At 43.6% G+C, this 13764-nt stretch overlaps 4 protein-coding genes across 4 annotated transcripts; 2 read left to right on the forward strand and 2 right to left on the reverse strand.

Annotated features, from left to right (window-relative positions):
* Window positions 1-579: 579 nt before the first annotated feature.
* On the forward strand, window positions 580-2590 carry TRIVIDRAFT_71023 (uncharacterized protein; the record flags this gene model as incomplete). Its single annotated transcript, XM_014100757.1, has 3 exons — window positions 580-1032; window positions 1088-2090; window positions 2166-2590. The coding sequence occupies 3 exons, from the start codon at window positions 580-582 to the stop codon at window positions 2588-2590; spliced, it is 1881 nt and encodes a 626-aa protein (XP_013956232.1).
* Window positions 2591-2794: 204 nt separating this feature from the next.
* TRIVIDRAFT_151299 (uncharacterized protein) lies at window positions 2795-4384 on the reverse strand (the record flags this gene model as incomplete). The annotated part of the gene is made up of 2 exons (XM_014100758.1): window positions 2795-3741; window positions 4018-4384. 2 exons carry the CDS (start codon window positions 4382-4384, stop codon window positions 2795-2797), a joined length of 1314 nt encoding a protein of 437 aa, XP_013956233.1.
* A 5054-nt stretch (window positions 4385-9438) lies between these two features.
* Window positions 9439-10414, reverse strand: TRIVIDRAFT_53667 (uncharacterized protein; the record flags this gene model as incomplete). Its single annotated transcript, XM_014100759.1, has 2 exons — window positions 9439-9837; window positions 10232-10414. The coding sequence occupies 2 exons, from the start codon at window positions 10412-10414 to the stop codon at window positions 9439-9441; spliced, it is 582 nt and encodes a 193-aa protein (XP_013956234.1).
* Window positions 10415-10820: 406 nt separating this feature from the next.
* TRIVIDRAFT_201503 (uncharacterized protein) lies at window positions 10821-11268 on the forward strand (the record flags this gene model as incomplete). The annotated part of the gene is made up of 2 exons (XM_014100760.1): window positions 10821-11094; window positions 11213-11268. The coding sequence occupies 2 exons, from the start codon at window positions 10821-10823 to the stop codon at window positions 11266-11268; spliced, it is 330 nt and encodes a 109-aa protein (XP_013956235.1).
* Between the last annotated feature and the right edge of the window lie 2496 nt (window positions 11269-13764).

The raw sequence follows: 13764 nt of genomic DNA on the forward strand, positions 1-13764 counted from the left end.
TCGCGGCAACCCCTCTGAACATGCCAATAATCAGAGTAGAACGGATCATGATGCATTCGGACCCCTTTCAAGGGCTCCCTCTACAGCAACGGTAACAAATACTGCAAGTGACTTTATTGCTCCTCTCACCGCTGAGAAACCGAAAAGTTCGCTAGACACACTGGCACAACACTGTACTTAAATAATTAGCCACCAATACATGTGATTAGTAAACCTGGCTCTGGAATACGACTGGTATTTCCTGATGCCTAAAAGCTTGAAGAGAAATAGAGTAGTGGATGAGCGCATTTTCAATAATGTTGAATAATCACAAGAGAAATTTATAAGCACGGCCAATCGAAACCCCCACGCCACTAGTTAAGAGAAATCAAGTTGAGTCATCAACTTCGTTAGCTAGAGAAAGATTGTAGCTTACGCGCACAAACTGGCTCATTGTACGAAGTAGGTTACGAATTCTTGCCAACTTGGGATATTGTGCGGACGCATGTTTGAACATAAAAGCAAGAGAACCATTACCTTGCTAGATAGGAATATCATCATCTTTGTGTTCATATTTGTGTTGAAGAAAAATCATTCGACATGGTTCAGAGTTTGTCCAATATCCAGCCCGTGGCTCCAGTGACCTCTATCGAGGAATTCACACGCACTTCGTTTGACTTCCTTGTTTGTGGTGGTGGTACTGCAGGTTGTACTATCGCTGCCCGGCTAAGTGAAGACCCTAACATTACAGTCGGGATCATTGAGGCTGGAAAATATCGTATTGGTGATCCAGTCATCGATACCCCCGCTGCATTTTCTCAGGCCTTTGAAAATCCCGAATATGACTGGTGTTTTTATACAGCACCGCAGGAAGCCAATCACGGAAAAGTCCACCATGTTCCACGCGGAAAGCTCTTGGGGGGCTCCAGCGGCATTAATTATATGATGTATGCGCGCGGTTCCTCACAAGACTATGATGACTGGGCAGCACTGGTAGATGACGAAGGCTGGTCTGCGAAGAATCTGCAGGACTATATGCGCAAACACCAGGTTGTATCTCGTTGAATTGCAGAATTAAACTGTTGGCTGTATTCTTACCAGGTTTTAGACACTTGAACCTGTGGACTCTGCGCATATGCAACAGTCCCCCACCCTAGCGCGCGAATACCACGGAGCAACTGGTCCGATAAAAACCAGCTTTAACGAGTCGCAGTTGCCAATCGAGTCTGATATTATCAAGGCATGTGCGGAGGTTACTGGCATTAGTCAGAAGCCAGCTGATGCTTGGAGTGGCGATCATATTGGGTTCTTTCATAGCTTAGGGACTGTGGCCCGGACGGGACCGGATCGGGGTAAGCGAAGCTACGCCGGAAGGGATTACTATGACGCAAACAGGTCCCGCCCGAATCTGAAGGTTCTGTGCGAAGCACATGTGAATAAGTTGATCCTAAAAGGCAATAGGGCAGCAGGCGTTAGCCTGACTGTTCATGGCCAGGACTATGTGGTTTCCGCCAATCAGGAAGTCATCATTTCGGCAGGAGCCATTCAGTCGCCTCAGATCTTGGAATTGTCCGGTATTGGGGACCCTGAGGTGTTGAAAGCCGCCGGAGTGCAGTGCATGGTTGAGAATCCTGCTGTAGGCAATAATCTCCAAGATCACTCAATGTCTCTTATGACTTGGGAGGTAAGGCCTGGAGTGATCACGCTTGATACCCTTAGTCAAGTCCCCGAAGCCATGCAGGCTGCTACAGGGCAATATACGGCAACCCGAAGCGGACCGTTGAGCTCGATCGGAAGCATGCAGGGCTTTCTGCCAGTCAAGAGTATCCTGTCGGCAACAGAGCTCGGGGAGGTGATTCAGAGTATTCGTGACACGAAATCTACAACGCCATTTCATGCGCAGCAATTGCAGCAGATCATCGCACAATTGGAGAGCGATCATTCGGCAAATCTACAGATTGTGCTTGTCCCTGCGACCACTGATCCCGCCGGTTTTGAACACCAGAGCCAACTGTTTCCACCGCAATCGGCCGATCAGCCAGCTCGCGTAACTGCTGGATTGTGCCTAGTGTACCCAGTCTCCCGCGGGTACGTCCATATCCAGAATAACGGTAAGTCCTGCGACAAGATAATCTTCTTACTGCTTAGGAAAGTTCTCTCGACTCATTAATGCGCGTCCTACTTAGACCCCACAACCCCTCCGGTAATCCAGCCAAATTACATCACACACGAGGCAGACGTGAGCCTGGTCGCCGCCTTCCTCCGATGGGCGGACCGCATGGGACGAGCCGAAGCTCTCAATTCCTCCATTGATCGCCGCTCATTCCCAGACCAATCGCTCAACATGCAAGATCTATCACAAGCTAAACAAGCCGTGCGGGACACTATTGCTGGCCAGTACCATATCTGCGGTTCAGTTGCTATGGGCGATGCTCTCGATTCGCGTCTGCGTGTAAAAGGGGCTGAAAGATTGCGAGTTGTGGATGCTTCAGTGTTTCCAAACAATATCAGTGGAAATATTGTGGCCACCGTGTACGCGGTTGCGGAGAAGGCCGCTGACATGATTAAAGAGGATTATGGGCTTGGGGATTTTGCCGCAGGCGGACGCTAAGATTTGCGTTTGGCATTGTTGCTCGTGTTTTCAGCCACCTACTAGTGCTACATGTGAAAGATAGACATAATTGCATTGGTCTGTGTCTCTAGTACGTATACTTGGCGCTCTTTAACTACAGTGTATAGCTATGATCAGTAACTGTCAGACAGATAGCATGAGCAGGACTGAGATATAAATAATGAAGGTAAAGAACGAAGAGCATTATAAGACGAGAGCCTTCCCCCACACTCGTCTCCACTCCGCAGCACGACTCTGATCATAGAAGAAACCCTGCAGTATTGCCTCAACCTGCTCCACAGATCGGCAGACTTTCATATGCCTTATTGACTCCCTTAACAGAGCCATCTGAGTATCTCCTTCGATAAGTGATTCCCTGCGCGGGGTTGCGATGACAGTGGACATCCACGTAACAAGGCCACCGAGGTAAGGTGGAGTCCACAGTTCCGAGGAGGATAAGATAATCTGTGAGCGCTGGTTCGGTTGCCGAAAAATTACTGCACACGGATGCAAGCCAATGGCGCTTAAATCATCTGCCAAACATACAAGGGTCATAGCGATGCACTTCTCAAGGGTATTGGCTGGGTGGAAATTCGAGTATCGCCAGGTTTCTCGGCATGCAGCCTCCGTCCCCATCCCTTTAAAAAACCAGGCAGCGAAGTTCTCGAGTAGGCCAACCATCTTCTCAGTGAGAAGACCTCGACAAATGAGATCACTAAAACCAGGGGGTAAATTCAAGGCTCTCATTTTCAGGGCATCCAAGGAGTACGGTGGGAGAGTCCTCGGGCTTAGCATTGCCGTCGTGTTGTTGTCAAATGCCAGGTTAACTTGCAGATGGAATTCCACCACGGCTCCCTTTACCTCCACCGCCATCTCCATAGGCGACTTATCTGCAGGTGGATCAGGGCCGACAGTGCAGCGCGAATGTCGGGCTGCATTCTGAACTTTGTGAACTTGTATAACATCTTGCAGCCCTTTTAAATGCACCTGGCGATACTCGTTGAACATAAGGCATTCGTCTATAGAGATCATCATGCAAAGACTGTGGAGCAGCACCTCGTCTATCTCCTGGCTGGAAATTTTCTGACGCACAGCTTTAAGAAGACATTGGCGGTGGTACAGGATCGCCTGATAGAGGTGTCTACTGCCATCTCTGTCGCGCAAGATGCATAGACTAAATGCTGCCAGGCTATGAAGCACCTCCTTGTGCTCATATGTCCATGCAAGTAACTCTGTCGCGTAACGATGTCTTCTTGCATTTCCCAGACCGAGGACATTTGTATCGTATGGAAGAAGAACGTCAAAATCTTAAACAGGATGTCCAGTCCAGTCCAATTAGCCGCGGCTCACAATGAAGGAGAAGAGTAGATAATGAATTGGCCTAAGGCACAGGGTTGGAAGAATGCCACCTGACCAGCTGTACTCACAATGACTAAGGGCATGCAGAAGTAATGGTCCGCGGGAATTATCTCCCTGGCTCTCGAGAGGGTAGAATTTACCGCCAGCAAACGGCCTACAGCCTATCCTGCGAGCCACGGTACGCTGTGCAAGCATGTTATGAGAGACCGTTCCCTCATCATCAGCAGATGCCTCCTGCTGGTCAGGCCTTGAGGGTGGCATGGCTAGTTCTGGGACATAGAACCAATTAAGGCAGCCCGCGAAGCCGCCTGGCAAATTCCCCGAGCCCCTGCATGTCCGACGATTGACGCTGGTATGGGCAGCCACATGCGTATTGATAATGCGACGAGCATTAGGGTCTTTCTTGGAAGAGGGATTCGTGTAAGGGATAAACATCATGAAATAAAGTTGCCCTGAAATCCAATGTTAACCAAGAGCAACATCCAGCTCATCGACTTGACGTAGATGATGATTATGGCTTCTTTGGTGACGGGTAAAGAGACCTTTTATGTCGTTGATGATGAGATCTTTCCATCGCGCAAGAAAACTCCCCATCGGGCATGCTGGGAGGAACTGAAGATGGTTCAGATCGAACCGCGATTACGGGTGAGCCGATGTCACTTCACCTTCCTTACGGGATTTGTCATGTCCCAGGGCGCGGACAAGATTATTCTCGGGCCCGCTTGGAGTGCATTTCTAATTCAGCGATGCTTTGTTACGGAGTACCTTTTTAGGATTGATTATCAAAGCACCTGGGAGTACGGAGTATTATTAAGAGCCTGTATCGAGGATTTTAGAGCCCTTCCCGCCTAATAAGCTTCCCACCGCCACTGTACGAGTAGCCACAACGGACGAGTAGCCACAACGGCCAAGTTGTTGGAGCGTTGGGCCAACCCTAAAATCTTTGGGCTCCTCAACACCAAGCAACCACGCCTTTTTCGTCGTACCAGACTCATCTCATTAGTACTTGGTTCTCGTAGTCACTACTCGCAGTCACATCCTCCTGGGTTCGGAAAGCAGTGACTTTGCCCTTTTCTCAACTCTCTCTCTCATCGTCCCGCGTTCGGTTGCTAGTGCCCCCGAAAGGCCCCTGCATTCTGTATCCTTGTGGGTAAGTCTCTTCCGCAGGGCCCCCACTGTGGGCGAGCTGAGCCTGGGCACATGCATGATGTACCATGCTTCAGCTCCGTAGAGCAAGGCGGATCTGCGAACAGCTGTAGGAAGCGGACCGTGCTTCGTATTCACAAAACCACGGAGATGGAAAGCTACTGCCCTGCGCGTTGGCAGTCCACTTCTGGACATGGGTATTGAAGCCCAGCCGCCGATCGAGTCAGATGCCCAGCCACCGGAGGGCTGATTCCAAGCCTTTTTCTCCGGTGCCTCGTGCTGGTGTGGCTTGCACCTACCCCTTCGGTTACTTGATTTGGGGCCTCAGGCACCCATGGTTAAATAGGCTTGTGGCTGAGAGAGGGGGCCCTCTCTCTCTCTCTCTTCCAATAATCATAGCCTCTAATCCAACCAATTCGATTCTACGCCTAGTCCTCTTTCGTGATCTGAGTCATCCTGCTAGCTCCTCGGAGGACGAGTACAGGCCGGGCCTTGATGGCGCCGCATCTGGAGAAGTGCACGACTTATGTCTTACTGGGATCAAAGCTTACAAAGCTGCATATCTGTTTGCTTAAAAATAGAGTGAACTCACCCCGTCTACGTTTTCATTCTCTCCTGATCATATTGACCTACTATAGATCTGATCTTTCGGTCTTATCCTAAGTGGCGAATTTATCGGATATGCCGACCTTTGGTAATTATGCTGAGATTGGGTAGGAGTGTTCGTCTTGCTGTGCGTCACGAACATCCAGGACCTCAAGGAGCACATCCCCGATTGCTTCTGGCGGTTAGACTTGGCCAACACCCGCTGCCGCATTATTAAATCAATGCTTTATGCGGCACACTTTCGGACCAAGTCCACTCTCGTTTTAAGCCCGCTTCCGGGGCCGGGATGCTCTCATAATACAAGACTCTCACCACGCCAGTTTTCGGACCAGCCTATTTTCCATTACAGCCACTTTTATGGCAGGTCCAAGGTTCGAAAATGTCCTTCACGTCGCGTGCACGAAATATCCGTGGCATTGGGTTGGTTTGGAGGAGAAGCAGCCCTCGGCCGAAAGTGTCTTCCGCGTTGTTCATGAGTGGACCTGTTCCCAAAATGTCTCGGGCCCGGCAATGGATCTAGTTGGGAGGAAAGACAACTGGCATGGACGAAGGGAACCTAGTATAAAAGTGGCCGTAATGGAAGAGGGCCTGGCCAAAGTAGACCTGGTCCATAAGTGGACAGGGAGGAAGTGTTGTGAATTCAACAATATTATAAGAATTGTCTCCATGTTTAGTCCAATCTGCGCCTATTGTCTAAAGACCTTCGGAATGCTCTCAAATGTTTCTCATTGCGTCTATTTATGTGCAACTTGAAGTTAGTCGATGGTTGCACAAACCCTTATGGGGCGATCGTAGTCGCCGCACCGGAAATGGAATACCCTGCTTCCCAATATGGAGGCAGAAGCTGGTTTGGTGGTCTCCCTATAATCCTTAGCATGATCCCCCATATAAATGCAGGACGTAAAGAATACCGTCTTGCTGCCTTTGCTGCTTATGTCAGTTTCGGTAGTCAATGGGATACCGAAAAGCCAGCACCCAATGCCCTTTTTTCTCGATCTGTCCGTTCCAGACGTAGCAACCCGAATCAGAACACTTGGACTTTCCTGAACACATGAAACAACGAAGAACGGTGCAGTCCAGCTTTATAGCAAGGGTCGAAATAACTCATCAGAGTGCCACATTAAACTGCGTGTGTACAGCATGGGCGAATTCACTTCAATCTCGCTAAAGAAAGACGAAAAGCATGCGCTGGTCCGCTACGAATCAATACTGCGTTGCAAGAAATAAATAAAGAATCTCGGTCTTATCTTACTGCCGCGTTGAGGCAGCATTTAGCAACATTTGGACCGATTGAATGGCACGAAGATGCCGACAGTTCTATAAAGTACCCAGTCCAACTCACAGCCATAGCCACTGGCAGCAAAATAAAAATCACGAGCAATCATATAGGAGAATTGGTCACTGCAATATATTGGTCAATTCTAGCTGGTTCAGTCCTCTATTCAGCACGTGAGAAATCACCTATACATAAACACCGGTCCGACGAGAAACATGAGGGAGGACATGCTGGTGGAAATCATTCCAAACGGCTGAAAATTGTGCAAGTGAAGAACCTAGTGTATCAACACTAGATGAAGGCAAGAACAAGGGTGCCCGGAGGATCCATTCATCCAAAGGGTTGACATCTGTGTCCGTTGAAGGAGCGAAATGCAACCAGACTTTACACAGAGACCCAACTTCATTACCCTCGGAGTGAGCCGAACTAGATTTAATCACAGAAAACGAAACTCGAATACCGAGCCATTACCTTTGAGAAGGTTCCTATTTTCCCCATCGTCGCATCGACGCGTACACCAGCGACGTCGCAAAGCGACCAGATCGACGCTTGGAAATGGACTGTTGCCGCCGCCTTACCCTATGGCAGCAAACCAGTCCGGCGCTCCCTTGTGGTATTGCGGACAGTGTCGAGTTCGAATGGCGTTTCATCGCTTTGAAAATCAGGGATCACACGATACCCTGGTTCATGAGTGGAGTCTGTGTCTATATCACCTACATATCATCTTAGAAAAGCAGGGTGAGGGCGATGCTAGGTTCGATGGCGAAAGCATGTGCTTGGAAAAAGAGATACATACCTGACATATCACAAGATGCTTGACTTGTATTGACTTTGAGGGCGTCTGTGGTTAAAAGTGCAGAGATATCCTGGAAGTATGTAAGGTAGACGAAGAAGCAGGCACTCCTGCGCCTTATATATTTCCCGCGAGCGGCAGGCATCTACTTTGATATGCATGGACTACTGCAAAAGTCTCAATCGAACTACCCGTTTTGTAGCATGAGCTTAAATTTACTGCGTGTAAGCATACATGTATATATTAACTTGATGCTAGGTAAATTAAATCACTCCACCCCGCCGCGCGTGCTATTCTCCACCAAAGCGTAGCTATGGTGCAGGGCATGTGATAAATATGCTGAAATCCCGCGATGAGAGTAGCATCGTGACATGGTAGGTGAAATAGTCGTAACCAAATGCAAAGGCAGCGCTTCATTTCAGCACGGTATATTTCGCCGTGATCTGAATGGTATCATCTCCAAGAAGTTGCTCGACTGGTCTCAGACTACTTGATACGAGGTCACAGAGGAGGCATGGGATGGCCAGAGTGAAGTCTATAAGTGCTCTCTTTTCCAAATCTGAGCAAACTCGCATCCTAGAATCAACACTTAAGCTCTCCAATACATCAGCAGAAATTTTACCACTGCCCGAACGGTTGCTGTATGAAAGACTTCGCAACTCTTGCTGCTGCTATTGACCACTTGGAAGTGTACGGGCAATGCATATTTTGAAGAGGCTACTTTAAGGTCACCTACGTCGCTGGCATTAAGTGCAGTGTAACCAATCTTTTGAAAACTTCAGATCTTCAGATCCTAGCAGCATTTCGAATATTTAACGATAGTATGTTTAATGGAGATGACATCTCAATGATCACACCCATACGCCTGCTCAGAGCCAAACTCGCGTACGAAACGAAATATTCAAACTTCCACCCTCCTTCCTTGCATCCTGGATGTCGGAATGCCTCCACGAAATGCATTTGCATTATATCTCGTCACGACCTATGGCACTACAAATTTGGTAGAGCGCGCTGCAAATGTTTGGGCAACCACAAACGAGTGGATTCTTCCGAGCCCAATGGGAATGGCCGGTTCCGGCTCCTCACTCAAATCATGCCTGGGATCGTCCAACAAGCTCTGCATCCGACCAGATCAGCTGTGAAAGCTCGCGTCTCTCAACTTATACTACAATAGGGCTTTTGTAATTTTCTTCGCGCTGAGTCCGCTACACGTATTGTAAGCACTAGAATAGCTCCTCTTCCAATACAGCCTCGCTTGCCGTTGCCAAATGGCTTCCAGCAGTTGGGGAATTCTCTGTTGAGTCGTTTCGTGCTGAAAAGGGAAGCTGAGAGGGTTTAAAAATCATAAAGACCGTTTTTACATACTTTCAATCGGACTTATGGCCAGTTTTTATGGGATACCTGGGAAGTAAAGGCTAGGCACGTTGATTTAGTGCGGCGATAGAAATGAGGCGTATTACGGAGATAGAAGTAAAGGGGTAGAGCTGGTTTGGCGTGATTGGATGAGGAGCAGGAATGGGGCGCATTACGGGAAGAAATACTACAGTAGGTAGGTGTCCTAGGAGATTAGGCCCATAACGCAAGTTGGCTTTCCATCTTCCAGAGTATAATGCCAAGAAATAATTCAACAGAAAATCCAACACCAAACTATGTCACACGCAAACGTGATCACTGTCGTCTGACAAACTGTGACTCAATAACATCATCAACAATCTGCACAGGGCTCCTCCTATCAAAGATGCTCCGAATAGACTCTAACATCACCTGTGCAGTCCAAGGTATCCTCCATCGCAGGGATCCAAGCCACCAAGCTTTCGGTAAAAGTATGAGACACGATTCACTCGCGGTTTGCATCACCATGAGGGTTGCTCCTAGGCCAGGGCTCATTGTGAGGCGCTGGCCGTGTACGGCATCCACAAGGCCAAGAAGGGCTAGAAAAAACGCAGCATCCATATCTGGAGGGAAGGATGTGGGGAATTTTGCGCCGGCCGAATGAACTGTTGTATGCCTCGGGTGGCCCCAAAGGAGAAACACTGTGTTGGAGCTGCGGCCCTTGGGTTGGGATCTCTCGTATTCTTGTCCTTCGGGGGTGGACCAGAAGGAGTGGTCAGGAGAGACACTACTAAGAGTCAGGTCTAGTTGTCCATATCGGTAAATTACAATAGAGGGTCACTCACGGCCAGAAATTGTGTGGCGTTCTGGGCGGAATCCTTGTTACGCCATGCACGTTCCGGGCTGGGACAGCATCTATTTTCATCGGCCCAGGTTCAGAACTCGCCTGCATATAGTTGCCTGTGGCTGTATGGATGGTGTCTATAGAACTATAGGTCGTTGTGGTTCCGAGGGCTCCCTCTTCAACAAAAAAGGACTCGAACTGCGTGAAATGAATGTGTAGTGGAGGCGACTATCATATTATGAATCTTTACACCAGCTGTTCTGAGGAAAAGAGAGTTCAACCTACCTGTGGATGCTGTTTTCCCAATTTTGTTGCCTCGTGTCCACCCTTGTAGGTGGCCCGGAAAAGCACCGAGGCATCCAGCTCAGGCGGCGGTTGCAAGAATTCGATGACGAATGAGTTGTCAAACAAGGAATGAGGTCGACCAAGCAGGCCTGGTAGCGGTGGTTCTTTTCCAGTCGGTTTCATGTTTTCGATCTCAGCTAGTTGTATTCACTGCAAGGTACTGTTTTAGCCAAAGGAAAGAATCGGTGGGATTCAGTCTGCTATAAAAGGCGAAGCAGTCAAATAAGCATAAGAATGGGAGGATACTATTATAAGGAAGCGGAGATCTTAACAATCATCGTTGAGAAGACTAATCCACCCTCTTCTAGAAGTACGATTTCCAGATCTGGAAAAAAAAAAAAAGAAAGAGAGAGATGACCACCTTATCGGTAGTATCACCTTGTTCTTTTACTAATATTTTGTAAGCAGGATCCTTGCCACGAAGTAATAATATGTTCCTATTCAGCGATGGTATTAATATAGTACAGAGTGTCTATTTGGCCCCATTCGAAGTTCTCGATAAACTTGGCGACTTGCCTAATCTTCCACAATGGCGGCATACATTCAGTATGACTTAGGTCATCGGAGCTCTCGGAGCGACTCCAAGTTTGGGGTGTGCGACTTCCTCTTTCGTCAGCGCCACGCAACAACCTTGGTGGAAGGCATCGTTCTGTTGTCTCAGTGGATGGGATCGAGTGGAGTCACCATGACGCGCTCATTTCAGACAGGTCAGCTGGCCCTGAAGAGACCTACCTGTACAAGATTCATTCCTGCTGGTAGAATTGGTCGTCAACAGACCATGGTGGGCCCACCAGAATTCCAGGGTGAGTAATTGTTTGTAAGCTCATTTAAAAGGTTGCTGCTACACTGATTGGTCTACTCTACACCATGACAATAATATTGAATATATCAATTGAATGTGAAGTATCTACATGCATATAGAAAATCTCCACAACATCTCTCGCTTTATGGTGCTGCTTGGGCGTGATGAAATTTAACTCATCCAAGAGTGTTAGTAAATACTATATGAAGCAATCGGAAAGAAGTCGTCTGGTTGGGGAACCACGACATCAGCAGAGAAACTATCAAACAACTTGCCCATATTGAAAGATAGCGACTTCTGAGAAGTGGTCGACTCAGGTCACGGTTTGCAGCGCGTTTCGTTTCCACAATTGTTGATTTGTCACAACTTATACTCCCCACCTCAGGCGTTCATTGTAAGCGAGATCTGGTCTAGTAGTGATTGTTCAGGTAGAGTCGCTGGGATGAGGCTTGCTTTAGAACTTGAGAATATGAGAGCTGGCATTTCCATTTTGTTAATTATCAGAAGCTAATACCTAGGCCATAGTGGCGGAGGAAATAAAGACTGTACATACATGAATGCATGTCGGCTAAATCGTATCAACAGAAGCACCGTCAGAATTACTAGAGTAGGGAACTGTAATGTATCTGGGCTGCGCATTTCCTGCAAGAGAAGCTACAGCTTGTTGGGGGTTCTTCCCTTGGGCGAACTACAATTTGTAGCCAAAAGTCTGCTAACGCATTATAGTGCACTATCTAACTCCACCAAAAATCTATTTTATAAATAATTACATAATATTATTAACACAAGTTAAAAAATAATATAAAAAACAAATTATAATAAATAAATCATTAATAATTTATACTATAGAATTTTTTATTTTATTTTAGTGCAGATTTATAAAATATTTTAACTTAAAAGTTAATGTAAAATTATAGTATAGTAATATTACTAAATATAGTACTATTACTACTGTATTTTATAACGAACCGGTCCTATATATAGTATAGGTTAGCTATTTCTAAGGGACAAACCTCTAGGTTCTAAGTTTATGTTGGCGGAGCGGTTAGGTTAGGTACAGGCGTTATTTTATTAATATTACGTAGTTAATAGATATAGTAGCTGAATTTAATTTAATTGCTATATTAATAACTGGCTATTTAAACTATCTGAATAAATATAAAAACATAAACTTATATATTTAGTTAACCTGGGCTAGATTAAGAGGATTTTTATTAATTTGTCTAGGGATTGTTTTTTAATTTATTAATCCTGTGTTAAATTAAGAAGTTAATTTTTAATCTATTTTTAATTAGTTTAATGGACTGTTTTTTATTTAGGGACGCCTATTTAATAGGCCTATTATTATAATTATAAAAGCTAGGTTATAATATAATATTCCCTTTTTATTAATTTTATCCTTAAGACCTTATTTTATCTAATATAAGTACCTATTCCTTTTTATTCTTTTATTAATATTTTTTTCTTTTCTTATATAATATTTATTCTTTATTAACTATTATATTAGGTATTTATAAAAAATCTTATTTTAAGACAGAGTATTATAATATTTTTTTAAAGATTATTTTTTCTTACTTAGTTAAAATAAAAAACTATATTTATTATTTTAATAAAAAAAAATAATATTTTTTTAAATATTAAATATTTAAAAAAGATTTTATTTACTGTACTAAATATATATAGGATAATAAATCTTTATATAATATATATCCTTTATTACTTATATAGCTTTATAAAATTATTATATTTTATGTTTAATTTAAAAATACTTTTAAAAAAGCAGAAGAAAAGCATTATACTATTAATAAAAAAATTAAATGTTTTTATAAATATAAATGTTTATAGCTGGAGAAAATAATTTATGTGGTTATATAGGGTATTAATGATTTAGAGGAGTTAAATAAAGTTAAGTGTAAAAAGGCGAAGGCTGTTTATTAGGCTATAATATTATTATTTAATTTAACTACTTTTATAATTTTAAGTTCTGCAGTTAATATTATTAATTAAGATTAATTTAATATTAATCCTTTTTTATTAATTTTTTTAAGTTTAGCTTTTAATAAAAACTATTAAAAAGGTTCTTTAAGTATTTAAGGTATTTAATAAGTTTTTATATATTTTTAGTATTATTATAGTTTTTTTATTTTACTAAGTATTTAAATTATTAGGTTTTTTTATTAAATTTTATTATAGTAAGTTTTTTAACGTTATATTTAAGTTTTTTGCCTTTAATAATAATTTTATTTTTTATAACCTTGCTTATTTTTTTATTTATTAATGCTTTTTTTAATAGTGAGATATAAAATATTAGGTATATTAATTATCTTTATTTTTTTACCTATACTAGGAGGTTAAGTTTATAGTTAATAGTATTAATTTTCTTTAAAATTTTATATAGTTTAAGTTTTTTAAAATTAAATTTATTACTTAGCTAATTTATTTTAATATTTATTATATTTTTATTTTTAAAGTATTAAAGTAAATAGATTATATCTCCCTTCTAAAAAATTAGTTCTTTAATCTTTTATATATTAATAAACTTATTTATTCTTTTTTATATAAATTTAAGCTATATTTATAGTTTATTATATAGTTTTTTAATATTATTAATTATAATAATAACTTTTTATATATTTCCTTTTTTCTTTAGTAGTTTATAAATATCTAGCTT

This window comes from Trichoderma virens (assembly GCF_000170995.1).
Source record: "Trichoderma virens Gv29-8 chromosome Unknown TRIVIscaffold_40, whole genome shotgun sequence".
NCBI classification, from domain to species: domain Eukaryota; kingdom Fungi; phylum Ascomycota; class Sordariomycetes; order Hypocreales; family Hypocreaceae; genus Trichoderma; species Trichoderma virens.